Below are 13,995 nucleotides of genomic sequence, written 5' to 3'. Positions count from 1 at the left end.
GGCTGGGTTTTCTTTAGCACCAGTTGGTTTCGGGTTATAAAAAAGCATAAATCGATGATTCGGTCCGTTTTCGGTTTTTCATGTGTGAAAATCAACCCGACCCGACCCGACTTAGTTGTTAGTTCCTAATTACTAGTTACAACTTACTTAGTTCCTAATTAACTAAGTTGTCTCCATTCTAATTACAACATAGCTTAATTTCTAGTCTTCTAATTAGGAATGACATTAATGGCAAGTATTGTAAGACAAGGAATCCTTAGTCCTACTCCCTACACCTTTCATCTTTTAGATGATAGCTTATTGCATTTTTAGGAAAAGTTTAAAGAAAAGAATCAAAGGATCCTAGTTTCTAAGGTCTTTTACACCAAATTTAGAAGGCTTCTTGAAATATACAAATTTCAATCTTCTTTCTCTAGTACAATTTGATTTTCGATTTTCTTGATAACTTCTAACTTAGTTCGCCCCCTTTAGCCCCTCAAACTCTGCTCCCTCTACAATTGGATCCATGGATGGGTTACAAAACATTAAGGAAATGCCAATTTCTTTTGGAATGCAGAGCTAGAAATGAACACTTGAACATCAACTGAATTACCACCTAGTAGAGACGAAACCGATCCAAACCGATCAGATTGGTTTTGCTTAACACAGTGTCTGTTTCAGTTTCAATTTCAGTTAACCCGACTAGATCAAATCAATTGAAAAATTATTAATAAACCGACCTAACCCAACCCATAAAGAGCCCTGTCACTACTAACAAGTGACAAATGACATATGAAACGTTCCCAAGATATACCCTTCATTCCTCATGGTACTTTGTCACCGACCTTCACTTGGGTGCCGCCGTATTCTGGCAAGAGAACAGGGATGAGGTTCCCCTCCTTGTCTCGTGTTCAGCTTTGTTTGGGTCTTTGTTAGGGAGAAGAATACCGGAGTTGGTCTTGAAGAAGGGTGGAACGATCTTCTTCACCAAGATCCGGTTCAAGCTTGGTAGCAAACGCTTCACCATTTCTCTCCATCTCTGTAGCCAACGATCCTATTACCAATTCAGTTAAATAACAGAACCAGGTGAAGGATGAAAAAAAATAAATACTAGACTCTTTTCCTTTGTGTTTCCAAATATATATTTTTTTTATAGGGCATAGTTTCATCACTGATTTGAGAATTATTTTCTGAACAAAAGACCTTTGATATTTCTGATAGTTTTCTTTTTTTTTTTTTCCAAAGTTTGTTTTGGTTGTATCTATTTGCTATTAATGCCATTCTGCATTTTTCAACAATTTTCACAAACAAAACGAGGGATTAGGAAGGCTAATGAAATTTCTTTAAGGGTATCCTTGTAATTTACCAAAACATGGATTCCTCTACAGACGGATAGACTGGACTTACTGGACCGGAGTGGCAAAGTTGTAATTTTGATAATGTAGGCAAGGGGATTTGGTAATTTTGGTTTTACCCTAATGGCCTCCTTTGCTTCTTATGAGTGACTTCCGGTTCTTCTCCCAAATATGAGGGAGTGGACCGGCGACCTTCACAGGTTTCTCTCTCTCTCCCCACTGATGCAGCTTATGGCTATTGGCTTTTTGATTATACGTGCTCTTTCTGTGCTTTTATCTTCTGCAAGTGTTTCCTGTAGATCCGAGCTTTGGATAAGTAATACTTTGCTATTTTATGCTTTGGTTTGCAGATTTGGTGGTTAGTCTCTAGTTATCTTCTGTCTTAATAGACCAACGGTATAATGTTGATTATCGTTACTTATTAATTTTAGTTCTGAATTCAATTGGAGTTGCCTCAGTTACTCAAACACGTCCCTTTTGTCCAAAGACATTTGATGCTTTTAGTGGAAGATATACAAATGCAGATAAAAAAGGGAAGCAACTAAAAGCAGCACGGGTTGTGTACCTGTGGTGTTAGGAAAATAATTTCATTTTGATATTTCTCTCAATTGGTATATTTGATCTATCTATTAGTAGTGTTGAGTGTATGTAGTTGGTTTATTGTGTCAACCAGGGAAAAAGACATTGTTTGGCTTACAATGTTGACTATGTCTATTCTTTTGTTTACATTGTATCTCCATTTGTTTCTCCATAAAATGAGTAATATTTTTTCTGGCTGAAATATTTCAGCTATTATTTCCATCTCTTTTACAGTTAAAAGTGCCTCTTCTAATTCCAAAGAAAGGAGAGTCTTGGAGGTTAAGGACTTTAGACCAATAAGTCTGATAGGTTGTACTTACAAAATTCTGGCTAAGGTGTTGGCAAGAAGGCTAAAAGAAGTTCTAGGAGACTTGATTTCCCCAAACCAATTTGCATTTGTGAAGGGAAGACAAATAGTGGACAGCATTCTGCATTCTAATCGCAAATGGATGTGTGGAAGACAAGAAAGTTTCTGGGAAATAGGAGGTCCTAGTCAAACTAGATCTTGAAAAAGCTTATGACAAAGTGGACTGGGACTGCATTTTAGATTGCTTGAGGATGAGAATCTTTGTTGATAAATGGATCCACTGGATTAAAGGCTGCATTGGTTCCTCATGATTTTTAGTTCTACTAAATGGAGAATCTAAGGGCTACTTCAAGGCTAGCCAGGGTCTTAGACTAGGCTGACCGCTTTCCCCTTTTCTCTTCACCTTGGTGATGGACCTTTTCAATCATCTCTTTCAAAAGGCCAATCTTCTAAATTTGGTGAAAGGCTTTGAAGCGGGGAAAGACAGGATCCACATCTCCCACTTACAATTTGCTGATGACATCATCTTGTTCTTGGGTCCTTTTTAGTTTACATCTCAAACACAAAAGGGGTAATTGAGTGCTTTGAGCTAATTACTAACTTGAGGGTTAACTTTTGCAAAAGTGGTATAGTAGCCCTAAATTCAGTAACTTTAAAGCCTTGTTGGGTTAGAAAGTTGAGAACCTTCCTGTTTCTTATCTAGGAATGCCAAAACCTTAAACTTTTGGGGGCCGGTGGTGGAGAAATGTGAGAAGTTAGCATCTTGGAAGAAGTGCTACCTATCAAAAGGGGGGTAGGCTCTCTAAAAGGCCTCCTTAACAAATCTGCCAGTCTACTTCCTTTTAGTCTTCTAAATTCCGACCAAAGTTAGAAATTAGATTGAGAAACTTCGAAGGAACTTTCTTTGGGAAGGAGGTGGGGAGAAAAAAGTCATTTAATAAGTTGGGAACAAATTTGCAAGAGTGAAGGAGGGTTGGGAATTGGGCATTGAGAAAAATACCTCTCTCTTGGGTAAATGGCGTTGGAGATTCCCTAAAGAATCCAATGCTCTTTGGACTGTTGCCATTTCAAGGCAAGTATGGGTCAAATGGGTGGGACAACAACCTCCGTTTGAACAGGAAAAGGTCAACTAATTCCCGGAAAACAAAATTGGCAATGGTTCTCAAAATAAAATTCTGAAAGACCTTTGGTGGGGAGAATCTACCCTTGCTGCCTCTTTCCCTAGACTCTTCAACCTCTCCCTAGACCAAGAAGCAACTGTTTTTTCCTGCCTTCCGGATCTCACTACTGAAAACACCTTGAACCTACACCTCAGAAGACCCCTAAGGGACCCAGAGATATCTGACTTAGTTGCTTTATTTCAAACCCTAAAAGAAGTCTACATCTCCCCCTCTTCCCTTAACACCCGAATCTGGACTCTCCACCCAATTGGTGAATTTTCTTCCAAGTCTCTGTTCAAGGCTCTAATTGCAAGTGAGCAAAATTCCTCCTCCCCTTCAAGATCTGGTGCAGTTATATCTCTTCAAGAGTCTGTTTCCTTGTCTAGGAAGCTTATCTTCAGAGAATAAATACATGTGACTTCCTACAGAAAAAGAATCCAGGAAGACTCTTTATCTCTCCTCGTGTTATCTTATTATGTCTAAGTGAAGGTGAATGAGCTGATCACATTCTTCTTCATTGCAAGTTCACTCAAAAATATGGTTTTATTTCTTGAGAATGGCTGGATTTAATTGGGTTATTTCTAAGCATATTATAGATTTCTTGCATCAGTGGCAAGGTTTAGGCCTAAGCAAAAGAGGTAAAGTCTATTGGAAAACTGTGCTTCATGCAGTAATGTGGGGCATTTGGGAGGAAAGAAACAAACATCTGTTTGATAATAAATTCAGGCCCCTCAAAGAGTTAATTTCAGATATCACTTACCTTTGTAACCTCTGGGTTGTTAATTCAGATCTGTTTAAAGGTCTCTCAGCCAATGACCTTAACAATGCTCACACATATCTTTTTCTCCCACACCCTCAACAAGCGATCCAGAGACAGCCTGCTGTTCTCGCTGAAGGAGTGATGACTTTAAACCTTGATGGAAGCGCGCCAGGCAATCCTGGCCCAGCTGGCATAGAAGGCACTTTAAGGGATGAGAGAGGTTAACATCTGCTGGACCTTCAGTGATCCAATTAGATTGGCTGACTCTACCAAGGCTGAACTGATGGCTGCTTGCACAGGAATCAGAATAGTAAAAAACTTGGAAATTCAAAACTTAATCATTGCAGATGATTAAGAAAATACTATAAAATGGTTAAGGGACAAAGAGGGGGGACCTTGGAGATTGATCCACTACCTGGTAGAGGCTAGGGACTCTCTGGACTGCTTAAACGCAAGACTAGCTTGGATTCCTAGGGAACTAAATCACATAGCAGATGGTCTAGCCAAATATGGTGTGCTTTTGGAGTTTTTGTATAGTGACAGACTTCCTCCTATATAGACCTTTGGGGCTCTCCCTTTGCTTTGTACATCCTTTCATGTATGTTTCATTTTCTAATGAAATATGGTTTACTTTATCTCTCAAAAACAGTGCCTCTTCTATTTTGTTTTGATGTAAATGGTAAAGAAAACAATGGATATTCTTTCTTCCCTCTTTACAACCAAATCCTATGTTTTCTATCCCTTTTAATTGATTTTGATGTAAATGCTAAGGAAAATAAAGCTTTTAATTGCCATCTTTTTATTCTTTTGAAGTTGAGAGTATGGTGTGTTATGATGATGCATGGGGATTCTTCACCTATCTGTTTCATTGATCATTTATCTTGGAGTTGAGTTTGATGAGTTGCACTTTGGTAAATCAATATTTAGCACTGCCATGTCAAAAGAAACAATTTTAGGCATTTCTACACATGTCAGGGTCCAACTGGATCTTCTTCTTTAAACTTTAGTTTGTATGTGTGGAAGGAGAAGGTGGGGAGGGCGGGGCATCCTTCATAAGGTGTTGTAATTGAACAAATATTGGAATTTGTATAATGTTTAGCACTGCTATTTCAAGGCAACAGATTCGAGGCATTTTTTCATAGCTTAGGGCTCAACTAAATCTCTTCTCTGAATTTTAATGTGTTTTGTGTGTGTATATGTCTATGCGTGTGTGGGGCATGGCACCATTAATGAGGTATCCTTGTTAATTCTCTCTTTTTTTATTCAATGTTCTCCTAGAATAATTATTGGAATTTGCATTGGTAACTGTTTCTTCTACGAGATAGTTGCAGCAGGGATTTTAGGAAAATGCTTGATCGGCTAAACTGGGCCTCTCAAGCATTAATCAACACAGAGCTGATTGAATTTGTATCTGGAGCATAGAATTCTAGAAGGCTGATTTCTGGGAGTACTATGACTTTTGTGTTTTGAACATAGTTGTTAAGGCAACGTGGCACCCTTTGAGGCTCGCCTTGCCTAATTGCCAAGCAGTTTTCTACTATGTATTATAAAATACTTTTTTATTCTTTATTTTTTGACATTATAATTATAAAATAGGCAGTATTAAACTAATATTCATTTTGTGTGTTTATATACTAATTTCTTTTTATTATTTTCTTATTTGTTTAGGGTTTAATCAATACAAACATTGCTAAATGCTGTATTGAACCCTCAAAAACTTTAAAACCTGAACCAATAAGTAAGGAAGAACTTTAAGTTTTGTCTAATCAACACATTTTCTACTACTATTTTTTTTCGTCTTTTACTATAACAAAAATAAGGGTTCAGCCCCTATATTTTTTGAATGTTGTTCTCCTTCTTTTTCTTCTTCTCATTAATATGTTGATTTTCTATACTTTAACACGAACTCTATACTTTTCTTATGAAAATTATGAACAATTATTATGTATGGTTATGGTACCTAGGGAGGATCTATGTTTTCTACATAAAAAAAATCCATCACCTAGGTGACTAGGCGCCTCGTCGCCTAGCCTCGCCTTGGCGCCTTGAAAACTATAGTTTTGAACTATTGTGGATCTTTTATCCTTCCATTTCTTATTTACCAAAACAAGTGTATTTTATGGTGCAACAAAGAAAGATCATAAAGGTTCACAGAAAATTGTTAATTGTTTTGCTTCAGTGGATAAATGGATCTTCTGTGGATCATCTGGTGATAGTTGTCTGAAAATATGAACTTTAACATTGTTAACAATGATGGCTCTTTCATTGTCTTTTTCCTTTTATTTTGCCAATCATGTTCTTCTTGATCTTTCCTCAGCAAACATTTTTGTGCTGGGGATCTCTGGCACGTTCCTGCTTCTTTTATCTTGGAGTTGCAAAATATGTTTTATGTCCTATTTTTTATTTGAGTTTTATTGATAAAAACAATGTAGTTTACAAAGTGTGTGCTTAGCGAGCCAACTTCTTCCCTTATTTTATGTTTATTATTTATACTATTTGCTTGGTACTATGCATCTTAGATGAGCTACCTATTGAGCCTAGGAATTTTAATACATGCGAATCATAATTCAACTTTAATAAATTGTTAGAACTATTTTAAACATATAACATCAATGAAGGCTTCTCATCCAATCTTTAGTGTTCATTTGGTTGTATTTTCTCAGGTCACCACATTTTGTTACAAAAATGGCGGATGGATCACAACATTCATCTATATTCTATAAAATACATGGGAAGTCCTACCTCTTCTCTAGGCTCTCCCCCAACTTGCAGGCCAGAAATTCTACCATCTACTATATATCTGGTGCATACATGAATGGAGGCCTTCAGAGCCATCTGCTGTCATCATACCAAGGCAACATGTCTATTATGCGTTTATCACCTGTCTATGCTCAAGCTCCGTCAGAGAAGGGAGTTGGTGCATTTATGGTTGATTTTCTCATGGGAGGAGTTTCTGCTGCTGTCTCCAAGACAGCAGCTGCTCCAATTGAGCGCGTAAAGCTCTTGATACAAAACCAGGATGAGATGATCAAGGCTGGTCGGCTGTCTGAACCCTACAAGGGAATTGGTGACTGTTTTGGCAGAACAATCAAGGATGAAGGCTTCATTTCCTTGTGGAGAGGCAATACTGCTAATGTCATCAGATACTTTCCCACCCAGGTTAGTTCTCCAATATGATGCTTGACAGACCAATTGATAGTTGTTTTTGAGGGTGTACCTGGTGTTAAATCCATGGTTTGCAATTTCTTATTAATGATTCAAACCTGTGTATATGTGCCAGGCTCTGAACTTTGCTTTTAAGGATTACTTCAAGAGGTTGTTCAACTTTAAGAAAGACAAGGATGGCTACTGGAAGTGGTTTGCTGGAAACTTGGCATCTGGAGGTGCAGCTGGTGCTTCATCGCTTCTTTTTGTCTATTCCCTTGATTATGCCCGGACACGACTTGCCAATGATGCCAAGGCTGCCAAGAAGGGTGGTGAAAGGCAATTCAATGGATTAATTGATGTATACAGGAAAACCATTAAATCTGATGGGCTTGTTGGCTTATACCGCGGATTTAACATCTCATGTGTTGGGATTATTGTATATCGTGGACTCTACTTTGGAATGTATGATTCTCTTAAGCCAGTGGTGCTAACTGATCAATTGCAGGTCAGTTAAATCATAAAATAGAAAGTTTATAACAGAATGCTAGGAAGTATTACAAAATTCTCTGTATATTATGTTTGTGACAATTCAGTCATGTCATTTTTTTATGAGTGCAGGATAGTTTCTTGGCAAGTTTCCTACTGGGATGGGGTATCACCATAGGTGCTGGGTTGGCTTCTTATCCAATTGATACTGTCCGAAGAAGGATGATGATGACCTCAGGAGAAGCAGTCAAGTACAAGAGCTCATTCGATGCATTTTCTCAGATCCTTAAGAATGAAGGTGCCAAATCCCTCTTCAAGGGAGCAGGTGCAAACATCCTGCGAGCCGTTGCTGGTGCTGGTGTGTTGGCCGGTTATGACAAGCTGCAAGTGCTTGTATTCGGGAAGAAGTATGGATCCGGTGGTGGTGGATAACTTGGTCACTGGGTGTGGAGGTAGATGTAGTCACAGTGGCTTGATGATGACGATGAAGAACAATAGTAGTTGTTTTCCCTTTTTTGGAGTTTTGAATAATTTGAGCAGCTTTTGTTTTTCAAGACTGAAGCTATTTTGGTATTTTGCATTTATAGTGGATGACTATTGACTAATGACTTACCAGTTGGACTAGGTAATTAGATGCTTGAATATACAGAAAGATATTAGCTTTCATCTGAGCCGTATGATAGTTCTCAGTTGTCTTTTTCTTCTTTGCATCGAAACTCGGGTGAAGTGTTCCACACCTTATATGTGGAATTCGATAAAATACGGTCTTACAATTTACAGAATTCTGCATTTTAGTGGAATTAAAAAAAATCGAACTGAAAAATCTGGGTAGCCAAATTGATCGGTTTTTGTTAGTCTATGAATTGGTGGATGGTGGTTAACTGAACTGACCGGTATATGTATAATAAATTAGTCAGCTACCCTTTCTGGCTACCCTATTCATTTACTCAATATTTCCAACCCCAAGTCGCCAATATTCCCACTCTTTTACATTCATTCAAATTCTCCATGGCGGATTCAGAAGATCCTTGCTGATTGCAGAGCTCTTATTTCTTCATTCTCCCAGTGCTCAGTTTTTTTTGCTCCTAGATCTACACATAAGGCTGTCAATTTACTGGCTGGTTATGCTTTATCTATTTCATTGAAGCATACCTGGTCTAAGAACTCCATCCATCCTTTCTTGAGGGTTGTATTATTCATGATTGTATCTGAGCACTAATTAAAATCTTTGCCTTATCAGGCTTCGAGAAAAAAAATCGCCAAATTCCCCTACCCAATTCGGCAACTCCCATTTCAAATTGTTATTATTCATTTTTTCCATGCCTTCACCCTTCTTCCAATGCTCACCAACCAAATCCATTCAAGAAAAATCAACTCCTTAGAATGAAATCAAAATGGCAAAAACACCATCCTACTCTCGCTCCATCTCCATTTCTCTTCAGTTTCCTTTAGTTCTGACATCTTGGCTCTTGCTCTCTAGTGCCAGTATGCCACCACAAATCTACAATGTGTCACTGCCTCGCCGAATGCCAGTGACTATTTACCAAAGTCCACACTCCTCTCAGGCAATTTAGGCGCTGTTTGAATAGACTTTATGAAAAACATGACATAATATTTTTATTATGTACTTTATACCTTTTTCTTTCACACTTAAAATTATGAAAAACCCCAAAAGCACGAGGTCAGTTTTTTATACTTCGTGCTTTTGACAAAATTATGCTTTTTTTTTTTGCAAATGGGTGGTCATGTGTGACCACCCTTCGATAAAGCTATCGACCCAACCACGCTCATCGCAACTAGAGTTGGACTACTGTCTCCGATCTCAAATCTCGAATTCATAAAAAACCGTCACTAGAAGTACAAATGGACATGCTTTTGCCAAACAAAAAATGACACTTTTGTTTTGGAAAGTATATTTTTCAATATCTTTTACCCAAATACTAAAGTAAAAGTATTTATGTATTTTATACTTTGATATTTTTAAAAGTACAAAATAGAAGTCTATCCAAACAGTGCCTTAGTTTTCTCTCAATAAGGTATAGAACACCATCCTCCTCTTTTTTTATTTTTCTCTAATTTTGTTTAACTTTTTTCCTTTTATTTTTGAAAATCTATTGTTTATTGTAATTGTATTTGTATTTTCCCTTTCTCTTTTATTTTTTTTTTATTTTTCTTTATGATGAGGGGCATTTTGGTCATCCCACGCAACTACCGACATGTGGACGTTGTTGGCAATACAACATCCAACTCAGCAAGGCAGTTCAACAGACCAATACGTGGCAACCGACATCAGGCATGCAACCGAGTTGGGGCGAGCTCGGCACGCCGACAACACCAACTCGGCCAAAACCGTTTTGCATATCACGCCCTCACGAACACCATTACCTCAACCTTGGGAACAATTCGCCGAACCGCCCACCACAAGACCTGTAGGCGACCTATAACCACCACACGAATCTATCAACTGACAGTCCAACACACCCCAAACGGCGGAAACAATTCCATAGGAGACTTAAAGACGTTGCCTGATGGCACCTAAACCTCAGATAGATATAAAAAGATCCTAGGATCACTCTGAAAGGTATGCGCACAAAAGCTCTTGAACTCTCTCACATATCCTCACTAAAATCTTCTTACTGATTTAAGCACGAAGTGTCTTCCTAGGTAAAACCTACCCAAGCACTCTAACTCTTCCCCTTTTGCAATCATTCTCAACTCGGACTTATAGTTACCAGCTCGACAGTATAGCTCGGCATTGCCAGATCAAAACTTGGTTCAGGCCTAGTCACAAACACAAGGGAGTGAGCAGATAGCACATCATCACTTTATATGAAGATAAGAGTAATACTTTGGTGTTTTAATTTATAAATAAATCTCTTAAACAATTTTCTAATAATATAATTAGTTAATTGCATTAATCTATAACTTAATGCCAAATGGCCCATCAAAAAGGATTTAGATTCCATGATTATAAGCTTTTGGTTGCAATAGATTTTTTTGTTTAAATGAAAATTACATTGTAATTAAAAACCAAAAACCGATAAGCGGTTAACTGGTTAAACGATTAATTAGCTACTTCTTCCATTCATTTCAGTTTGAGTTTTTAGAAAACCGACCAGTTCAGTTTAGTTTCAAAATATTGGTCATAGTTTAGTTAACCAAACCATGAGCACCCCTAGAAGGAAGAAGATTGTGCAAATTTTGCATCAGTTTTTAAGATGCAAAATTTGAACTGTGTAAATGAGAAAAGTATAAATTTTGCATTAGGTAGGACTGCAAATCATAATTACAAATGAAAAACACGCATAAATGGATTGGATGCAAAATGTGTATCTCGTTTACATTTAAATTGCAAACAAATAGAGTAGAGTCTAAATGATGGGGGAGAGACTAGAAATCTTACAATTTAAGAATAGAAAACTCTTATAAATCTCACATACACATTAATAACTACAAATATAAAGCTGAAATAACTATGAATAAAATACAAATACATAAGAGATACAAACTCAAATAGTTCATATGAAGAAATGCATTAAAATCAACATTCCCTTGCATGTATATATTTAGACCTGTTCATGGGCTGGGCTCGGGCTTGGCTTTTGCCAAATTTTGAATGAACTCGGCCCAAAGCCCAAGCTTGACATAGTATAAAGTTAGGCTCAAAGCCTAGCCTGTGAATAGGTCTATATATATATATATATATATATATATATATATATATTATACAATAACTTTATTAATAATAAATCAATCAAGAGTCCAAGACACAAATCCTATGCAATCATTGTATTCTAAATTATAAATTAACTATTCTATATTTATTATTTTTACTTTGTATATTATCAAAATGACTAATCTTAACTTAAGAAATGACTATATAACTTCTTAAAATTTATAATGTAAATTAAGTTAACTTTGTAAATAAAAGAGCAATTACTTAAAAATAAAGACTTTTAAATTTCCTAATTTAAACAAAAGAGTAACTATAAAAACTTTTTTTTGGGTTATGGTTGAGTTGGCCCCGAGTGCCATGTGTCACCTCCGCAGTCATCTTATCTCTTCGGCCACGACGGCACCACGTAGGATGGATAATCGTGACCAAGAAAGAGGAGCCCCGTATGGATAAGGAGGAAAGCCCACCGGGGATCAGGACTCATCCTAAATACCTCAACGAACAACCTCATCTCGACAACCCCAGAAGCCTCTTCCGAGTAGGACACGGATCCTCGACTATAAATAGGTAACCCCTGCTTGAGGTAAGGGACTTTTGACTCTTCAACCTTCATACCGTTACTCTGCCTCTACTTAGACTAGCATGTTTCTCTCAACTGCTCAGCACGATCACCCATCTTCCATTATTGACTTGAGCGTCAAAGTGCCTACCCCAGGAACAACTCCTCGAGCCTCTGATCACTTTCTTGTTTCAGATCTTATTTCGTGGCTTCGTTCTTCCACCTCGGCTTCACCAGTTGGAAGGATTATCTGATTGCGACCTTGGTTCGAGACACCTTAGATCGAACAACATCAGATTGGCGCCATCTGTGGGAATACGTACGAAAAATCATCCCCAAATTTCTCAATGCGCAATCAAGAATCATGCCAAGAAATGCATCCAATCGCTCTATAGGTCAACCCCCATCTCGGGATGATGTAAACGCTGGGAAAGCCAATACAAGCACCTCAAACCATCCCTCCTCCCTTCCAGACACTTAAGATCCTCATCCTAAGGACCCCAAAAAGCACCACTTGGATAGGCATATGACACGATCTAACCAATAAAGGCAGTAGTCATCAAGAAGATCAGATTCTCCAACCCGATCCCGTGCACGTGATGATTGCAACAAGACACACCGCTCTGCCTAGGTTCCTACAAAAGAAAGGCTCGGTCGTCATCCACAACAGCAACCAATCTCCATTGCTAAGTCCAACTCGGTTAGAGACTGCCCCATTATGCCCAAAGGAGAAAGGTCCATGCATGCAACCCTGGACAACAAGGATGCGGAGATCATGGATCTCAAACAACACCTAGCCGAACTAGAGCGCAATCAAGATGACAAAAGCGCAGCTCCTCCTATAGTTCAGCCCATGGAACCCTTCAACCAGCCCATCAAGGAGTCTGTCTTCATCCAAGAAATTGTGGGCGAACTCCCTCCCGCCAGCTGATGACCCCTGCAATTCGAGAAGTACGATGGAGCTACAGACCCCAATGACCACGTGGCTTCAAAGTCCTTATGATGCTGCATGGCTCGTTCAAGGGTTTGATGTATAAGGATTTCGTCACCACCCTCAAAGGAGTTCCTCCGTGCCCCATCTCTTCTTGGCCACAGCTGGAGAGCCAATTCCTAGCACAATTCACAGCCATCCAGAGACATTGGAACACCTCAGCCAACCTCATGCAGGTGTGGTAGAGGAAGAGACCCTTAGAGAGTACTTGGCAAGGTTTAACACTGAGGCCCTACAAGTCCATGCCTTGAACCAGTTCGTGGTAGTCACAGCCATCATGAATGGCTTGCATTATTTCGCCTTCAACTTCTCACTATTGAAGAACCCTCCTCCAGATCTAGCCGCACTAATGAAGCATGCACAAAAGTACTTGAATGCCAAAGAGGCGCAAGAGCAACAGAAGAATGATGAAGGACAACATGACCGAAAGAGGAGAGACCATAATGAACGCAGGCCGAAACAAGAAGGCAAGCGACAGGACCAGAGATCCGACCAAAGACCGAGGACCCCGCCGCCAATCTATAGGAACTTCACACCCCTGAACGCACCATGATCCAACATATTGATGCAGATATGTGACCGAAGCTTCATCAGATGGCCCGAAAAGATGAAGTCCCAGAACAACAAGAGAAGCCAAGACAAGTACTGTGACTTCCACCGCGACTACGGCCATGAGATAGACAAGTGTCGTGATCTACACCACCACATCGAAGACTTCGTCAAACGTGGGTACCTTGGCGGGTTCATGGGCATCAAGAGCATAAGCCTAAGGAGGAAACACATTGACCTGATGGACCTCCAGCCCGATCTCCCTCTATCGGAGTCATCGTAGTAATCTCTGGCGGAATGGCATCCGAAGGGGACAACAACTTGGCCCACAAGGCATATGCACAACTACATAAAGTCAAAGACAATGAGCAAAAGAGGCAACGACAAGACGACTAGATCACCTTCACTGAGGACGACCTCAGGGGGATTCAGACGCCACATGACGCT

The 13,995-nt window shown here is 39.0% G+C and overlaps 1 protein-coding gene across 6 annotated transcripts; it reads left to right on the top strand.

Annotated features, from left to right (window-relative positions):
- Positions 1–793: 793 nt before the first annotated feature.
- Positions 794–8,439, top strand: LOC148877728 (ADP/ATP translocase 1, mitochondrial-like). 6 transcript variants are annotated; one of them, XM_088942972.1, is made up of 5 exons: positions 1,479–1,534; positions 1,685–1,730; positions 6,804–7,299; positions 7,421–7,792; positions 7,906–8,439. In XM_088942972.1, the coding sequence occupies exons 3-5, from the start codon at positions 6,826–6,828 to the stop codon at positions 8,203–8,205; spliced, it is 1,146 nt and encodes a 381-aa protein (XP_088799098.1). In that variant the 5' UTR covers positions 1,479–1,534; positions 1,685–1,730; positions 6,804–6,825; the 3' UTR covers positions 8,206–8,439. The 6 variants fall into 6 exon arrangements, with proteins under 6 accessions (XP_088799129.1, XP_088799093.1, XP_088799098.1 ...); XM_088943003.1 differs by lacking the exons at positions 1,479–1,534; positions 1,685–1,730 and adding an exon at positions 794–1,065; XM_088942967.1 differs by lacking the exon at positions 1,685–1,730 and having other exon boundaries at positions 1,400–1,534.
- The last annotated feature ends 5,556 nt before the right edge of the window (positions 8,440–13,995 follow it).

The sequence above is a fragment of the Nelumbo lutea genome, chromosome 1, assembly GCF_056320005.1.
Source record: "Nelumbo lutea isolate HS-2025 chromosome 1, American lotus-T2T, whole genome shotgun sequence".
Classification (NCBI taxonomy): domain Eukaryota; kingdom Viridiplantae; phylum Streptophyta; class Magnoliopsida; order Proteales; family Nelumbonaceae; genus Nelumbo; species Nelumbo lutea.
The sequence above is the reverse complement of the archived record's forward strand: the minus strand, read 5'-3'. Positions and strand labels throughout refer to the sequence as shown.